General features: G+C 38.1%; 1 protein-coding gene across 1 annotated transcript in view; it reads left to right on the plus strand.

Moving 5' to 3' along the window:
- The window catches only part of LOC131068616 (E3 ubiquitin-protein ligase COP1), a 188527-nt gene that overhangs the window by 131190 nt on the left and 42469 nt on the right, over positions 1–14868 (plus strand). The window contains exons 4-9 of the mRNA XM_058003846.2: positions 5541–5900; positions 6492–6667; positions 6832–6897; positions 10174–10252; positions 10381–10536; positions 10685–10783. Coding sequence (XP_057859829.1) covers positions 5541–5900; positions 6492–6667; positions 6832–6897; positions 10174–10252; positions 10381–10536; positions 10685–10783 — 936 coding nt within the window. The remainder of the gene's footprint in view (positions 1–5540; positions 5901–6491; positions 6668–6831; positions 6898–10173; positions 10253–10380; positions 10537–10684; positions 10784–14868) is intronic.

Genomic DNA, 14868 nt, shown 5'->3' on the forward strand with positions numbered 1-14868 from the left:
CTCAGGAATAGGCTAATGGACCACTGAAAGGACATCAACGAGAAGGGGACATTACAGTCCGCCCTCCCCAAAATTGCTTGTCCTCAAGCAATTGTAAGACTGGATGTAGTAAAATCTCCTCATTTTCCCACGTAGCATCCTCTACTGGTAGATTTTTCCATTTGATCAAGTACTCCCTAATCACTCTTCTCAAAGATCGTTCCCTGAAATCAAGGATAGCTTCAGGAAGCAAAACCAACTCTTCCTCCTCATCAAGTGGAGGTAACTCAGCTGAAGCAACAACATTATACGCCAGGGCCTTCTTAAGGCGAGACACATGAAATACATTATGGATCCTGCTGCTTGCCGGCAATTTCAACTCATACACCACTTCTCCAATCCTCCTGCTGACTCTAAAAAGGCCCATAGAATCATGGCTTCAATTTCTCAACCCCACTCTTCTTGAGAGTAGACTGTCTGTAGGGCTGGAGCCTCAAGTAAACCATGTCGCCCACCTCAAAGGTGCACTCAATCCACTGCTGATCAGTATACAACTTCTGCTGATTCTGTGCATGCTGGAGGTTGTCCCTCAGAATCCTCAGAATATCTTGACTTTGTTGCATCATATCCTTTGCTTGAGGGGTCCTGCTATCACCAAATACCAAATCTGCAAAGCTAAGAGCTTCATAACCATATAGTGCCATAAATGGTGACATCCGGATGGACATGTGATAGGAGGAGTTGTAGCAATACTCTCCTAGGTGAAGCCATCTCACCCATGTATTCTGCTGCTCCGAGACATAGTTTCTAAGATAACCTTCCAACCACTTATTGATTATCTCGGTCTGCCCATCAGTTTGGGGGTGATAACTGGTGCTTGGAGTGAGCACAGTACCACATAATCTGAAAATCTCTTGCCAGAAAGCACTTAGGAACTTGCTGTCCCTATCACTCACAATGTTCTTCGGTAGCCCATGTAATCTGAACACCTCCCGAAAGAACACTTCAGCAACTTGAGCTGCTGTAAAAGAACTGGCAATGGCAAAGAAATGAGCAAACTTTGTGAGTCTGTCCACCACCACATAGATACTATACTTCCCTTGAGCCCGAGGCAACCCAGTGATGAAATCCATGGAAATACTTTCCCATTTTTGACTAGGAATAGGCAAGGGTTGTAACAAACCAGCTGGCAGAGTGTGCTCATCTTTGTTTTTCTGACATGTATGACACTCCTTAATGTACTTCAAAACATCATTTTTAAGTCCCTTCCAAGAAAATCTCTCTCAGATCTGCCTGTATGTTTTGAAATAACCTTGGTGACCAGCGAGGGGGATGTCATGGAAAGTCTTCAAAATCCTCTCTTTTAACTTAGATTCAGCCACTATGAAGATTCTTCCCTTGTACAGTATCAATGCCTTAACCAATTTGTACCTTTCATCATGAAAAGTACCTTGTATAAGGCTGGTTGCAAACTGATTTTTTGGCATAATCAGCAAGCAACAACTCTTTGCAATCAGCAGTAAGCTCTCATAGTGACCTTAATTGGGGTCTTCTGGATAAGGCATCTGCCACAACATTGTTTTTACCCTTAACATACTCAATATCGAAATCGTAAGCCTGCAGCTTACTTACCCATTTGTGTTGTCTTTCATTCAAATCTTTCTAATGCATGAAGTGTTTAAGACTATTGTGATCAGTCTTAACAATGAATTTACTCCCCACCAAAGTAGCATCTGAAAGCGGTCTTCTTGACATCTGATGCTCTCATTCTAATCTGATGATACCCTGACCTGAGGTCAATCTTGGAGAAGAACATTGCACCATATAGCTCGTCAATGAGCTCATCAATTCTCGGATTAGGATATCGATTCTTGATGGTTTTCTGATTCAGGGCTTTGTAATCCACGCACATGTGCATGGTCCCATCCTTCTTTCTCAACAAAACAACAGCCAAAGCAAAGGGGCTTTTGCTAGGCCGTATGTAACCCATGTCAAGCAATTCCTGAATTGCTTTCTCAATCTCATCCTTCTACTTCTTAGGATATTGGTAAGAAGTAGTCATAATTGGCTTAGCTCCTTGTTCAAGCTCAATGATGTGTTTGGCACCTCTCTCAGGGGGTCTGCCAGGAGGTGGGTTTTCAAACACCTTGCTTCTCTTGGTTATCAAAGCTTGAATGTCTTTAGGATAGTTCCGATTCTCTTTTTGTGGTTCTGAGGGCATGACCATGATCTTACTTCTATCCGTGATCATTGCTTGAATGTCTGAGGAATAGCTGCCCTTTTCTACCAATGGATTTGAGGCATTATCAAACACTTTTCTGCCCACTCCACTTGATTATGGCGGATCAGCCTTTCCATCCTTTTCAAGGATATCACTTTAAGTCCACCATGCGACATTCCTCTCAGTACTACCTTCTTCCCTTCAGATATGAATTTCAACTCCATGGTTTGTAATTTAGTGTGATCTCACCAAGAGATCTCAGCCATTGAATCCCGAGGACTGCATCATCAGTCCCACCAATGCTCACCACAAAGAAAGCATCTCTGATTTCATGATTTCCCAACTTTAGAGACATGTTAGAAATCATTCGGTTGCAGGATATAGTGGAGCCATTTGCTACCATGACTTTGAAGCCCTCAACTTCCTCTGCCACTAGTCCCCTTTTAGCAACAATCCTCTCATCGATGAAGTTGTGTGTTGCTCCTGTGTCAATGAGAGCAATGACACGATGCTCTCCAATCACACCCCGAACTCTAAAGGACTCGTTTTTGTGAATGCGCGAAAGTTGAGCAACCACCCCTCTATCTTCTGACCCAAATTTAGGCGCTTCAGGAGCCTCTTCATACTCGCTGTCCTCAACTTCAGTCTGCTGTTCTGAAATTTCAGAATCTGATCCATCCGCAGAATAGCACTCCATCTGATGCAAATTGCCCTTTCCATGACACTTATGTCCGGGGGCCCAAGGTTCTCTTCAAGAGTAACAAAGATTCTTCCTCCGGAGCTCTTGACGGAGCTCAGCATCCATACGCGGAGGGAACCTCTTGGTCTGATTTGTGAACTTCTTCTTATCCTTTTTTAAAGGAAAAGGCTTGGACTGAATTTTATTCCTTGGGGCAGCCAAATCCATGTTTCAAGATTTCTTAATAGCTTCTGCCAAGGTGGGCGGATCAAATGCTTTAACCCAACCTTTCAAAGGTTCCTCAAGTCCTTCAGTGAAAAGGACAACTAACTGCTTCTCAGAGATGCTACTTACCATAACCGACAGATTTTGGAATTCAGTTACATAAGTATCCAATGAACCTTGCTGCTTGAGTTGTGCAAGTTCTCTAAACTTCACCTCTGGATCCTTGGTGTCGAAGTGTCGAATCTCTCAATCAACATGTTGGTGAAATCAGCATAAGTGGTGATTAAGTTATGACCAAGGGTGACCAACCCATGGTACCACCATTCGTGGGCCACTCCATCCAAGTGCAAGGTAGCAAACTTGATGGCATCTTCTTCCGGCATAGGCCTCAAGGACAAGTAATTGTCCAACTTCTACACCCATGCTCTAGCTGTGCTCTTAGTGCTTCCATCAAAGTGTGCTAAGGTCACTCTTCCAAGAGCTTGCTGATAATCTCTTGGGGCAGAAAACTTATAGTCATTCCTCCTTCCTCTCTTCATTTTCTGATTCATAAACTGATCCAGAGTTAGGATATCTCGGATCTCACCAGGGACAGAAGCATACTCCATGTAGCTGTTTCTTATTTCATCAGCTGTAGGTATTTCTGTTTCAGCTTGCTGTACTTCTCTTGGCAGAAATACAGGTTGTAAAGGTCTTGGGGCTGAACCTCCATTGTTGCTCCTGTTGTTACTCCCACTTCCATTGCCTACAGGAGCATTAGACGTGCTGGCTTCCGGTCCATTGTTGGGTTGGTTAGGGGTCCCAACAACGTTCTGGTTCAGTTTGGCCAGCAGTAGGGACATCATGTCTATCATGGCATTGAATTCTCTCTTAGCTTTCTTATTAGGTGCCTCATTAGGTTTTGTAGTTTTGTCTGCCATTGAATCAACTGTGACTAAATAATCTAAATCCTTCCCTCTGTTCCTCAGTACTTCTGAGAATGTGTCCTCTTCTGGCACTATTGGAATCTGAAACTGTTGTCTCTTATGTTCTCCATTGTAGTATCTGACGTCTCTGTCACTCATGGAGACTTCTGAACCCACTAAAACTCACAAGATGGCAGGAAAACCAGCTCTGATACCACTGTAATATCCCAGTTATTTTTTTTGTTTTTTAAGCCAACAATAGTCATCAACAAACAAATAACCCGTTAAGGTTAGAAAGCATAAACTGAAACATGCTGGAAAAGCAACCCTTCCACTTTCTGATCACCAAGTGCCCAATGTGGGAAGGTGAGAGCATACGGTGTTGAGGGGATCGTTAGCTTCAAATAACTGGAAACAATACAATGCTTGGCTGCAGAAGCAATTATTAATTGTGACTAAACATTGTTACAAGTGCGGTTGCAGTTGCACCAAAAGATTGACCTGTTAATGCCCGATACAACCACTAGACTTGTAGAGTTCACAAGAGGCGGTTAAACCATGTCACAAACTCGAGCGTTGCGCTCCACAGCACAAGGAGACCAATGGCGTACACCTTGCAACAAACCCCCCCCCCCAGCTCAAGCGAGGGGTTTGAACCTTTGACCAAGCTCTGATACCACTTGTTACAAGTGCAATTGCCGTTGCACCAAAAGATCGACTTGTTAATGCCTAATACAACTACGAGACTTATAGAATCCATAGGAGGCGGTTAAGCCATGTCACAAATTTGAGCGTTGCTCTGCACAACACAAGGAGACCAAGGGCGTGCACCTTTCAACAAACATAAATTGAATAGATATTTGAAATTTTACAGATATCATTCTATTGTTTTCTTCTAATAGAAACTGTAAGCATAAGTGTAAATTTAATTGGTTGTTGTATGCAAGACTTCTTTCATTGTAATGTAAGTTACCTATTCAAGTATTTGTCTTTTACTTGCAACTGCCATTCATATTGGGTTGTGAAAGGAAAAATATGTGTTCTGTTGGGAGTCCTTAAAGATACGAAAGCTTCATGTGCAATTTGTTGTCTATTCCTTGCATTTGTTACTTCTAATGGGGTGGAAAAATGATCTATCTGTGCTATTTGGAGTGACCAAAGTGTCTTATTATTAAAAAATGAAGACACTTCAATGCAAAAAAATTACTTTGAAAACTATGTAACATGGAAATCACAATGCTTTAAAAATTGCTTCGCTTGCAATCATCTTTTTCATAGTTGCTCCTAAATCTGACCATGCATTGATTGTTAATAGCTTCTGGACTTCTAGCACATACCTTATGTTTTTGACATATGTTGTAATTTTTATCTTTTATAATTCTCTTTGTATGCTGATTCTCTTTCTGGATACTAAAGTTTGTATCTGCGAGAAGTCCCTTATTAAGAGTTGTTCAATGGTTTAGTATATTGAGTAAAATATTTAATTTTCATCCAAATTAATTATAACAAACATAATTTTGTTTTTTCATAGATACAAGCAGATTTGCAGTATATTAAGGAGGATATATCCATTGTGGAGAAACGAAGGTTGGAGCTATCCAGAGCCAGAGAACGATACACCATGAAATTGCGTATGATTTTAGACAACTCAACAGCCACTTCACTAGGTCATCCTGCACCTGATAATGCCAATATTATTTCTGCAGCTTCCTTTCATAGTGGGCATGGTAGTCTTACGTCAGGGAAATTACAACTGAAAAGTTCTGAAATCAACGTGCAATCTAGTTCTCAGGACAGGCCAAAGAGAAGTTCTTTATGTGGATCTGATTCTCAGGTTTTGCCCATTCCATCAGGAGTGACAATTGCAAGGAAGAGACGAGTATTTGCACAGGTAGCTTACATTATGGGTCATTTCATTACAATGAAAGCATCAGTTTTTTGCTGTTTTTTGTGTTTTTTTAATCTTCATCAGGTGTGGGTCATGCTTTATCTTTGCTCTTGAGATAGTTCTCAATAGTTGTCATTTTTTTCTTCTTTAATTTATCAATTTTCTTAAACTATTTTTGGCACCAGTGGAAAATCATATGATAAGCTTATTCATTTCATGTGATTCTTAATCAATCATTTCATATAAGTATGTTTTGAAGCATTTTCAATTGTTGGGAATTAATCTACAACATCTTTACTTTCTCCATACAGAGGTGTTCAACAGGAAGGTAATCCCACAATTAGGAAGATCACCATAATAAGTTAGGAAAGGGTGATGGTATAATTTGTGGAACTATTTAAAATTTTGGATGATTGCAAAATTTTTATAGGAAGAAACACACAATTTTACCTAGAATTTGGTATGCTTGTGGAAAGGTGTGTCAAAGGTGGCATGAATTTAGTATAAAATAAAATGGTTCAGTTCAATCATCAATCATGTAATGCTTAAGAGGTTTAACTTCCTTTTAAATTGTCTTATGTGTTTCCCCAACAGTTTGAAGATTTACAACAATGCTACTTGCAAAAAAGACGACATGTTACTTGCTCCTTGCAAAAACAATTGGATAGTGGTTTTCAAAAAGAAAAAGATGGGAGTAGTATTGTCAGAGAAGGTTATCATGCAGGCCTTGAGGAATTCCAGTCTGTTCTCACAACATTTACCCGTTACAGGTTTTTCATTTAATATTTTTTTCACTATGAATTAATCTTTGGCTTTAATTTTACTTGAGTATATATATACAAGTGTTTCTGTAACTATTTATTGTCTTGGTACATTTACTATTATATATTATTCTCATCCATAGTTGATTATATTCTCTATTTGTATTTTGTAGTTGTTTGCAGGTCATTGCAGAACTTCGAAATGGAGATCTATTCAACAATATAGATATTCTATCAAGGTGAGCGAGATTTGCTGTGGGCTCACTGCTCATAGTGTGTCATGTGCTTAAGTTATTGCTATAATCACGGGATAATAATTAGTTGGAGAATTATGACGTCAATAATTGGTATAAAATTATTAATAAATAATAGATTGGTAATGGGTATGACCATGCACTTTTGCATGAAGGGTTGTCTGCTAATGAACATGATTGTTAATATCTCCTAGCTGACATGTATTATATTATTTTGGCATACATATCTTTTCATTTGGAAAGCTCTAATTTCAACACATTGCTGAACTTCTGACTGTTTGCGATGTTGATTAGTATAACTCAATGGTAGGGTTTCTTACTTTTTAGATTTGATAAAATGATGAAGACTAAATTGAAAATGTCCATGGTCTTCAAATAGCTGAAGCCTATCTATTCTCTAAACACCTTTACAGAAATGTTTGTTTAGGTAGCAATGAAACACATGGCGAAGGTTAACATAACAAATTTTTTCATATCAAAATTCAGGGTAAGAAGATAAACTTAGATGCTCTCTTTGATTCTTGCTCTCAAGCTACTTTGATTTAGAGAAGCTTGAAGTGGAAATATGTGTGCCTGCAATCAACTTGAATATTGTCTTGAGAAAAGAGATTTATTTGTGCTTGTTTGTAGATCTCAATCTCAAATAGGATTGTCACCCATAAATTGCAAAATTGGCACCTAATGTTCGCATCTGGGCTTTCCTTACAAACTGTAAGAACCCTGCTGGTTCTAACTTTCCTAAAATGCTATTGCTGATTTGTTTTTGTGTTTTTTCAAAGGTTTTGGATAATTTTCAAATAAAAATAACAACTTTGACAGGCAAGAATTGCACATAAAACTGAATAGATGCGAAATTGAGAGCAACTGTAACTATATTATGAATTAGGAAACTGCTACAAATAAATCTAATGTTAATTGCACACTCTTAGGTCCTCAACTTATTTTAAATAAAGAATTCTAGAGTTTGCCAGCCAAGATGGGGAAACTGACCAAAATAGGTGTACAAGTCCAGAATACAATTTCTCCTGGCCAGAAATGAAATGAAACCACCTAAATATGCTGGGCATTGGGAATGGTGCAACCAAATTGCAAAACAGGAAGGCGTTTCAGCCTCCTAGACAAAACGCCCTTTTGTGGACCCCACGTGCCAAGCAAGACTTGTACGGCCAGCAATAGGAACTTGTGCGACTGCTTATTGAAATGAAAGATGCTGCTAATTGGGGCAACTAAACTTGAATGCCATTTCCTTATTGAAAAATCTGCAAATAACTAAAGAAAATAGCCTTCGATGAAGCACAATAAGACCTCTAAATGAAGCCCTCTCAGTTGCAATAATTTAGCTGATCTTTCACAGCCTCAAAATCACAGATCCATGAAGAATTTTCGTTCTTCAATAGCAAACCCTTTGAAACCCTTGTCTCAAAAAATCTGCAAAGCAAAACCAAGCAATTTCAAATAATCAATAATGAATTGAGGTTGAATCACTTTTTTCCCTTATAACCCCAAATGGCACGAATTCCAAGAAAGTACACCCAATTGCCTTTTAAAATAAATTAAATGTATTTTAATTACTTTACATAGTTATAAAATGAATTTGGGCGAACTTTTCATTTAAGTGATTTTTAAAGTTACTTTATAATATTTAAGTGGCTTTTTAATTTATATAATATCCATATAAGTTAATTAAATAACTTAACCACTAAAATATTAATATCTCCCTCAATATTTAGTCTTTTGATGAGCCCTCTGAAGCTGGGGTCAACATTGTATAACCCCCATGTGTCCAGGTGCCCTGACTAAAAATAGCTTCACTGCTAGATTGACTTACTATAAATAGTAAGTTCCTAAACTAAGCTCAAACACTGATATACAAAGGCCTGGAACTGAAATTGAGACTGAACTGAAGACATGGAGTGACAACAATCTCCATTAACTGCCACTAAGACTCTCTATCCAAACATATTAGCCTACGAGAGTCCAAATAATAGGCTAATCCCTCGAACTCTGATGCTCATGAAAATGAGGACATTACACAAACCTGCTGATAATTTTTGTTTGCTCAGTTTTGGTGTTGATTTTTCCCTCTAGGTTGCCTTTTTTCTTTTTTTTGGTTCTCTTTTGCTGTTGCAGGAACTAGATTTGGATATTATTCGTTTAAACCTTTATGTTTACCCAGTATCTCCTAATTTTGGATTAACTTTGCTGGTGCAGCCTGTGCTCTTCTTTGACCTCTGCCTGCTGTTATGGCAGTGGTGACTTGGGCATTACTATTGCTATTCTAAGATAGTCTTTCCTGTTGAGCATTTCAAAGAATATTCAGTACTGTGATTTTCTGCCAATGTAGGATTTCGTGAACTCTGAAAGGATGATAGTTGGGAACACCGGAAACTATGGCAAGGGTGCCTCTTGAAGCCCTTTCTTCCTTTCTTTCAAGTTCTACTTCCCTCTCTTCAAACTCAGTTTCAAGATCTTTTGTTTTTTGTTCTTCATTTGATATCATCTCTATGTAATGTACCTATCCTTAGCCAAGACATCTGTGACTATTCACCCATGGCTCCTTGCAAGAGAAACACAATTTCTTCCTCCTAAGCTCATTTTTGGATTCTTCTTTACTTGTTCTATGTGGCATATCTCTCTGATGATAAAAGAAATAGTTTGGATCACAAGGTCCACCACATGCTCCCAGGGCAGCACTCTGGTTGAATCCAGGCCAGACCTGAAACAGGATCAGAAAAAGAGCCTCAATAATGCATATCTATGTGAGGTTCACTTTGAATTGATAATTTGTCTATTTTCACTCAAGTCCTAAAGAGTTTTGCATAAATTGCCTTATGCCACACCAAACCTTTGACCCCTATTTCTGTTGCTTTGAAGACTGGATAAATTGGTTTAATGGTGCTACCAGTCTTGCATAAGTTTAATGGAGAAGTTTTTTCCCCTATCTTCTAATCTGCTCTTGATTCTCTTCTTTTTTATCCTATTAAGTTACAATGCAGACTGCTTTTTTCCACAATAAATAATTCAAAGTGATACTTCGACTTCCAGTACCATTGAGTAGGAAATGTGTCTTGGCAATGCTATTTACTTTCCTTTCGGATGAAATCATGATTTAGATGCGGTGAACCATCTACTCATGATATTCATGTTCTAGAATGTTTTTTGTTGAAAGATCTCATATTTTGAGAATAACTGTGTATTTTTTTCTTCAGATGCTAAAGTTTTGACAGCGAATTTTCTTATATATGGTTTTGCCTATTACAGCATAGAATTTGATCGAGATGATGAATTATTTGCTACTGCTGGTGTTTCCAGGCGTATTAAAGTATTTGAGTTTGCTTCAGTAAGTTTGTTCTTTGCACATAATTTGCAGTAGAGATAATGCAAAATCTGCAGATTTATCAAGTTTTTAAAAATGCTTCTTATCAAAGCTTCAATGTATTGATAGCCAGATTGCTTGCATGTACCTAGGTTGTAAATGAGCCTGCAGATGTGCACTGTCCTGTTGTTGAGATGTCCTCTCGGTCAAGGTTGAGTTGCTTGAGTTGGAACAAGTACATCAAGAGTCATATTGCAAGCAGTGATCATGAAGGCATTGTTACTGTCTGGGATGTGAATACACGCCAGGTAAGTTCTCATTTCTGCTGAAATTGTATTAATTGCAAAAGAACATTTGTATGCCCGGAATTAACTGCAGAGTCCAGACATTCTTCTCTCAAGGATGTTAAGGTCTTTTATGACATCTTACAAGGCTGAAATGGTCATCATTTTACAGAGCATTATGGAGTATGAGGAGCATGAAAAACGGGCATGGAGTGTAGATTTTTCACGCACAGATCCTACAATGCTTGTCTCAGGCAGCGATGATTGCAAGGTCTCTTTATTTTCTCAGAATAAATTTTAATAGGTTGAGTCCACACCATTAATTGTTTCTTGTGACAAGACAGAGAAGAAAGAATGGAGCACATCTTACAAGTAGTAGGAAACCTAATGGGAAGTGTAATTACTAATTAGTATAAAATGAATTTGTCATAATTTTTTAGTTTGTGGAGCCAACTATTTTGTTTCATGTCCCCTTTTTGGCCGTAAGTGTTTGTCATATTGTCCCTTGGCCTATTTTCTAATTTCCTGTAGGTTAATGTGTTGGGTTAGAGAATTTTTTTGATAAATAATAATTAAGTTGGTTGTAATATTATTTTTGTGTGCATTGTAAAAGACAACTTTATTATTTTCCACGCTGCCTAAATGGGGTATAATAAAGCCTTATGTAGCTCTTAGTGATATTTATTATTTTCGGTAGAATTACAAAAGTAAATTAAAATAAAGTTTGGGAGAGAAAAGTGTCTTTTATTTTATTTCCCTGGGAGTCTATAAAAAGGCAGTGACAACTCATTTGCATCTTATGCCATTTTTTCTATCAAACCCTTGTCTCCAAGATAGAGCCATTATGTTCATTCTTTGCCCGAGGACAAAAAATCTACTGGCAAAATGGAGTTGAGATTAAAAACCTCTATTCCAAAGGAGTAATTCCATCTACGGGTTACCTATGAGCTGATATGCTTTGTATTGCCAGTTTCAAATTGATGTTTGGTGTGTCGTTTTTAGAGTTTTTTTATTAAGTTTCCATATATTTTTTAGTTTGGAGGGGAATATCTATCATTTTAGCAGCATCTACAGTGTTCTGCACCACTGTCACATTGTTTTGAGCAGCTACTACAGTGTTCTGTATGCTTGTTATGGTGTTTCGTACATGTGCTACAGTGTTTGTGTTTGTGTTTGTGTTTGTGATATGGCCTCTTGGCCTACTTTCTAATTTCCCATAAGGCAATGGGTTGCGTTAGAGAAATATTTGAATAAATAATTATTAAGTTGGTCATAGTATTATTTTTGTGATTTTTCAGGCAACCTAAATGGGGTAAATAAAGCCTTATGTAGCTCTTAGTGATATTTTATTATTTTGGGTAGAGTTACAAAAGTAAATCTAAATAAAGTTTTGGGAGAGAAAAGTGTACTTTTATTTTATTTTCCTGGGAGTCTATAAAAAGAGAGTGGCAACTCATTTGCATCTTATGCCATTTTATTTATGAAACCCTTGTCTCCAAAATAGAGCCTTTGTGTTCATTGTTTGCCCTAGGTTAAATCTCTACTGGCAAATGGAATTGAGGTTGAAAAACCTCTATTCCAAAGGAGTAATTCCATCTAGGGATTACCTATGAGCTGATATGCACTGTATTTCTAGTTTTGATTGATGTTTGGTGTGTTGATTTTAGAGATTTTTGTTTCAGTATAGCTTTTAGTTTGGAAGGGAATATCTATTATTTTAGCAGCAGCTACAGTGTTCTGCTTTGGTGTTTTGAGCAGCTAGTACAGACTACAGTGTTCCACACATGTGCTACAGTGTTCCATGCTAATTCTAAGGGTATTTGTTGAAGGTTTATCAAGAAATCTGGTCATTATTAATTGCTGTAGCATAATTCTAGGTGATTTTCAAAGGTGAATCAGCCACTGTGCAACAACAAAACTGATCATTTCTGGGAAACATCAATTGACTATACAGCCAGATTTACTTATTTGCTGCACTTGTATTGTACAAAAGATTAGATGGCATATCTGCAAACAGTTGCATTTTCATTATCTGTCAATTCGGCATTGATTGTAAATTGGATTGTTGAAATTAATTGCTCTTATTAGTGACAAAAAGTACCGTTATTAGTTCTTACCAAAGAGATAAAGAAGGGTACAGATAGCCAAGGGAAGGGCTAGAACAACAGAATTTAGAGATTGTAGCTTAAAGAGAGAAGATAGCTATGGTAGAAGATGATTCAGTTGAAGCATCGCACAACAAACTTGTACAAGGACAAGATCACCTTCTAGATATCTTGGTTCAAATAATTCATACAAAGTAGAATGATATGAATGTATCTAAAAATCAAAATGGTGAAAGGAGCTCATCAGGAGTTAACAATAATGATAACAACATTTAGAGAATTGTTATTGGTTTTGCTGGTAGACCATTCCAACCTACTTTTCTTTGGAGGGAGAAGTTATGAAGGTGGAAGTTCAGACTCTTGTGATGAATGACATTACTGCTTTTTAGGCTGAATACAAAGCTCTTCCAGCAAAGATTCAGTCCAAAATGTCTCTTACAAATTTCATTAATTCTAATAAAACAAGAAATTGCCCAAGACTTGAACCTAGGCCTGAAATATATCAAAGAGAGCTTTAACATGTTTTGGAAAAGTTGACACTTTCTACTTTTGTTGGATCTAACAAGTGTACAATTCATGCCTAGTATAGAAGTTGGACATGCACTTATCTCTAAGGCTTGTTGGAAGACAAAGTCATCATGTTTGCTACTCTTCACCTGTCATGCTCCTTATCTGATGCCTCATCCACAATTGAAATCTGGAGTTGAAAGCGTCTTACAAAGTAAGACTTCACGATCTCACTAACATTCCCTATCACCTATCACACAAGTCCGGACTGATCAGATTGTGCAACCATTAACGGTACATCATATTCGCTGAAGATGACTAGATTGGGTTTGAGGCAACCAACCTTGATTAATTCTCACATCCACCAAAAATAATCAATCAAGATCGATTATACTAGATATCGATTATACTTGGATTAGTTAAGTTAATTCTCGCAATATGGAAGAGGTAGCAATTCAAGGGGCATGTCCCTCCTTGACAATGCATCCCACAGTGAGGGGTCGTGATCAGACAGCAACAAGCATAGGGTATAAAGAGACCCTCCACGTCAAGGCAGAAGGGGAATAATCATCCATCAAACCAAGCACTTAATACTTGATAATGCATTCAATATTAAGCAGATCGATTGAGTAATACTGTTTGGTATGACTTCCTTTGAACACAATAGAGTAAATGCTACATTAATGAATATGCTCCTGCACAATAATGATTGAACAATACGTTGCTGTTATGATTATATCACAGTAGCCATTAACTGCATCTGATTTGTGAAATTCTGTAACTTATTTATTATATGTAAAGTATTAGTATGATACTGGAATCTTTCATATTTTCTGAGCACTTCTAGCCATGGTAGAAGGAAAGTAAGCCTTCAAGAGAGGTACAGTGATGGGGCACTCCTCTAGGTACACCACCTCTAGGAGGGCACTAGATGGTTCCATGAGGCCAAGGTACAGAGGGTACTGCCCTTGGGCCTAGAGGATATGGCTTCTAGGGTGCCCTATTGTAATTTCTTTCCCCTGTCATGGTGCATCAATACAAGGAGACCAATCATAGAGAGAAGTTGTATGCTGATCAGCAACGTGTAGAGTGCTCATTTGAGGTTGGAGACATGGTCTATCTTAGACTTCAACCTTTTAGACAATCTACTCTCAAAAAGAGTGGAGCAAAGAAACTCAAGCCACGTTTCTATGGGTCGTTTCGAGTCATTAAGAGAGTTGGTGCAGTGGCTTATGAGTTGGAGCTACCAAAGAGTATCAAGGTTCACAATGTCTTCCATGTGTCTTGCCTAAAGAAGGCACTTGGACACAATGTTGTGGTTTCTTCAGACTTACCTCCCTTAGATGAGGAAGGACAGTTGGTGTTGATTCTAGAGGAGATCATTGATTTCAGAGAATGCTCTTTGAGGAGAAGGACAATCAAGGATTATTTGCTAAAGTGGAAGAATTTGCCTATAGAGGATACTACTTGGGAGAATGAAGAGATTTTGCAACATCCAGACTTGCGGTTGCTTGAGGACAAGCAATCTTGGGGAGGGCAGACTGTAATGTCCCCTTCTCAGTGGTAATTAGTCGGAAGCAGAAATTAGGGTTTCCTACTTCTAGGGGGATATCTCAACGTTTTTGGTGGCTTGCATGTTGGAGTTTTACAGTTTTGATTCTGGATTCCTTTTGGGTTTTCAGAAAGCTTTGGAATGATGGTACATGCATAGCAAGTAGTCGAGTTTGGTAAACTTACTATTTTT

The sequence above is a fragment of the Cryptomeria japonica genome, chromosome 3 (assembly GCF_030272615.1).
Source record: "Cryptomeria japonica chromosome 3, Sugi_1.0, whole genome shotgun sequence".
Taxonomy (NCBI): domain Eukaryota; kingdom Viridiplantae; phylum Streptophyta; class Pinopsida; order Cupressales; family Cupressaceae; genus Cryptomeria; species Cryptomeria japonica.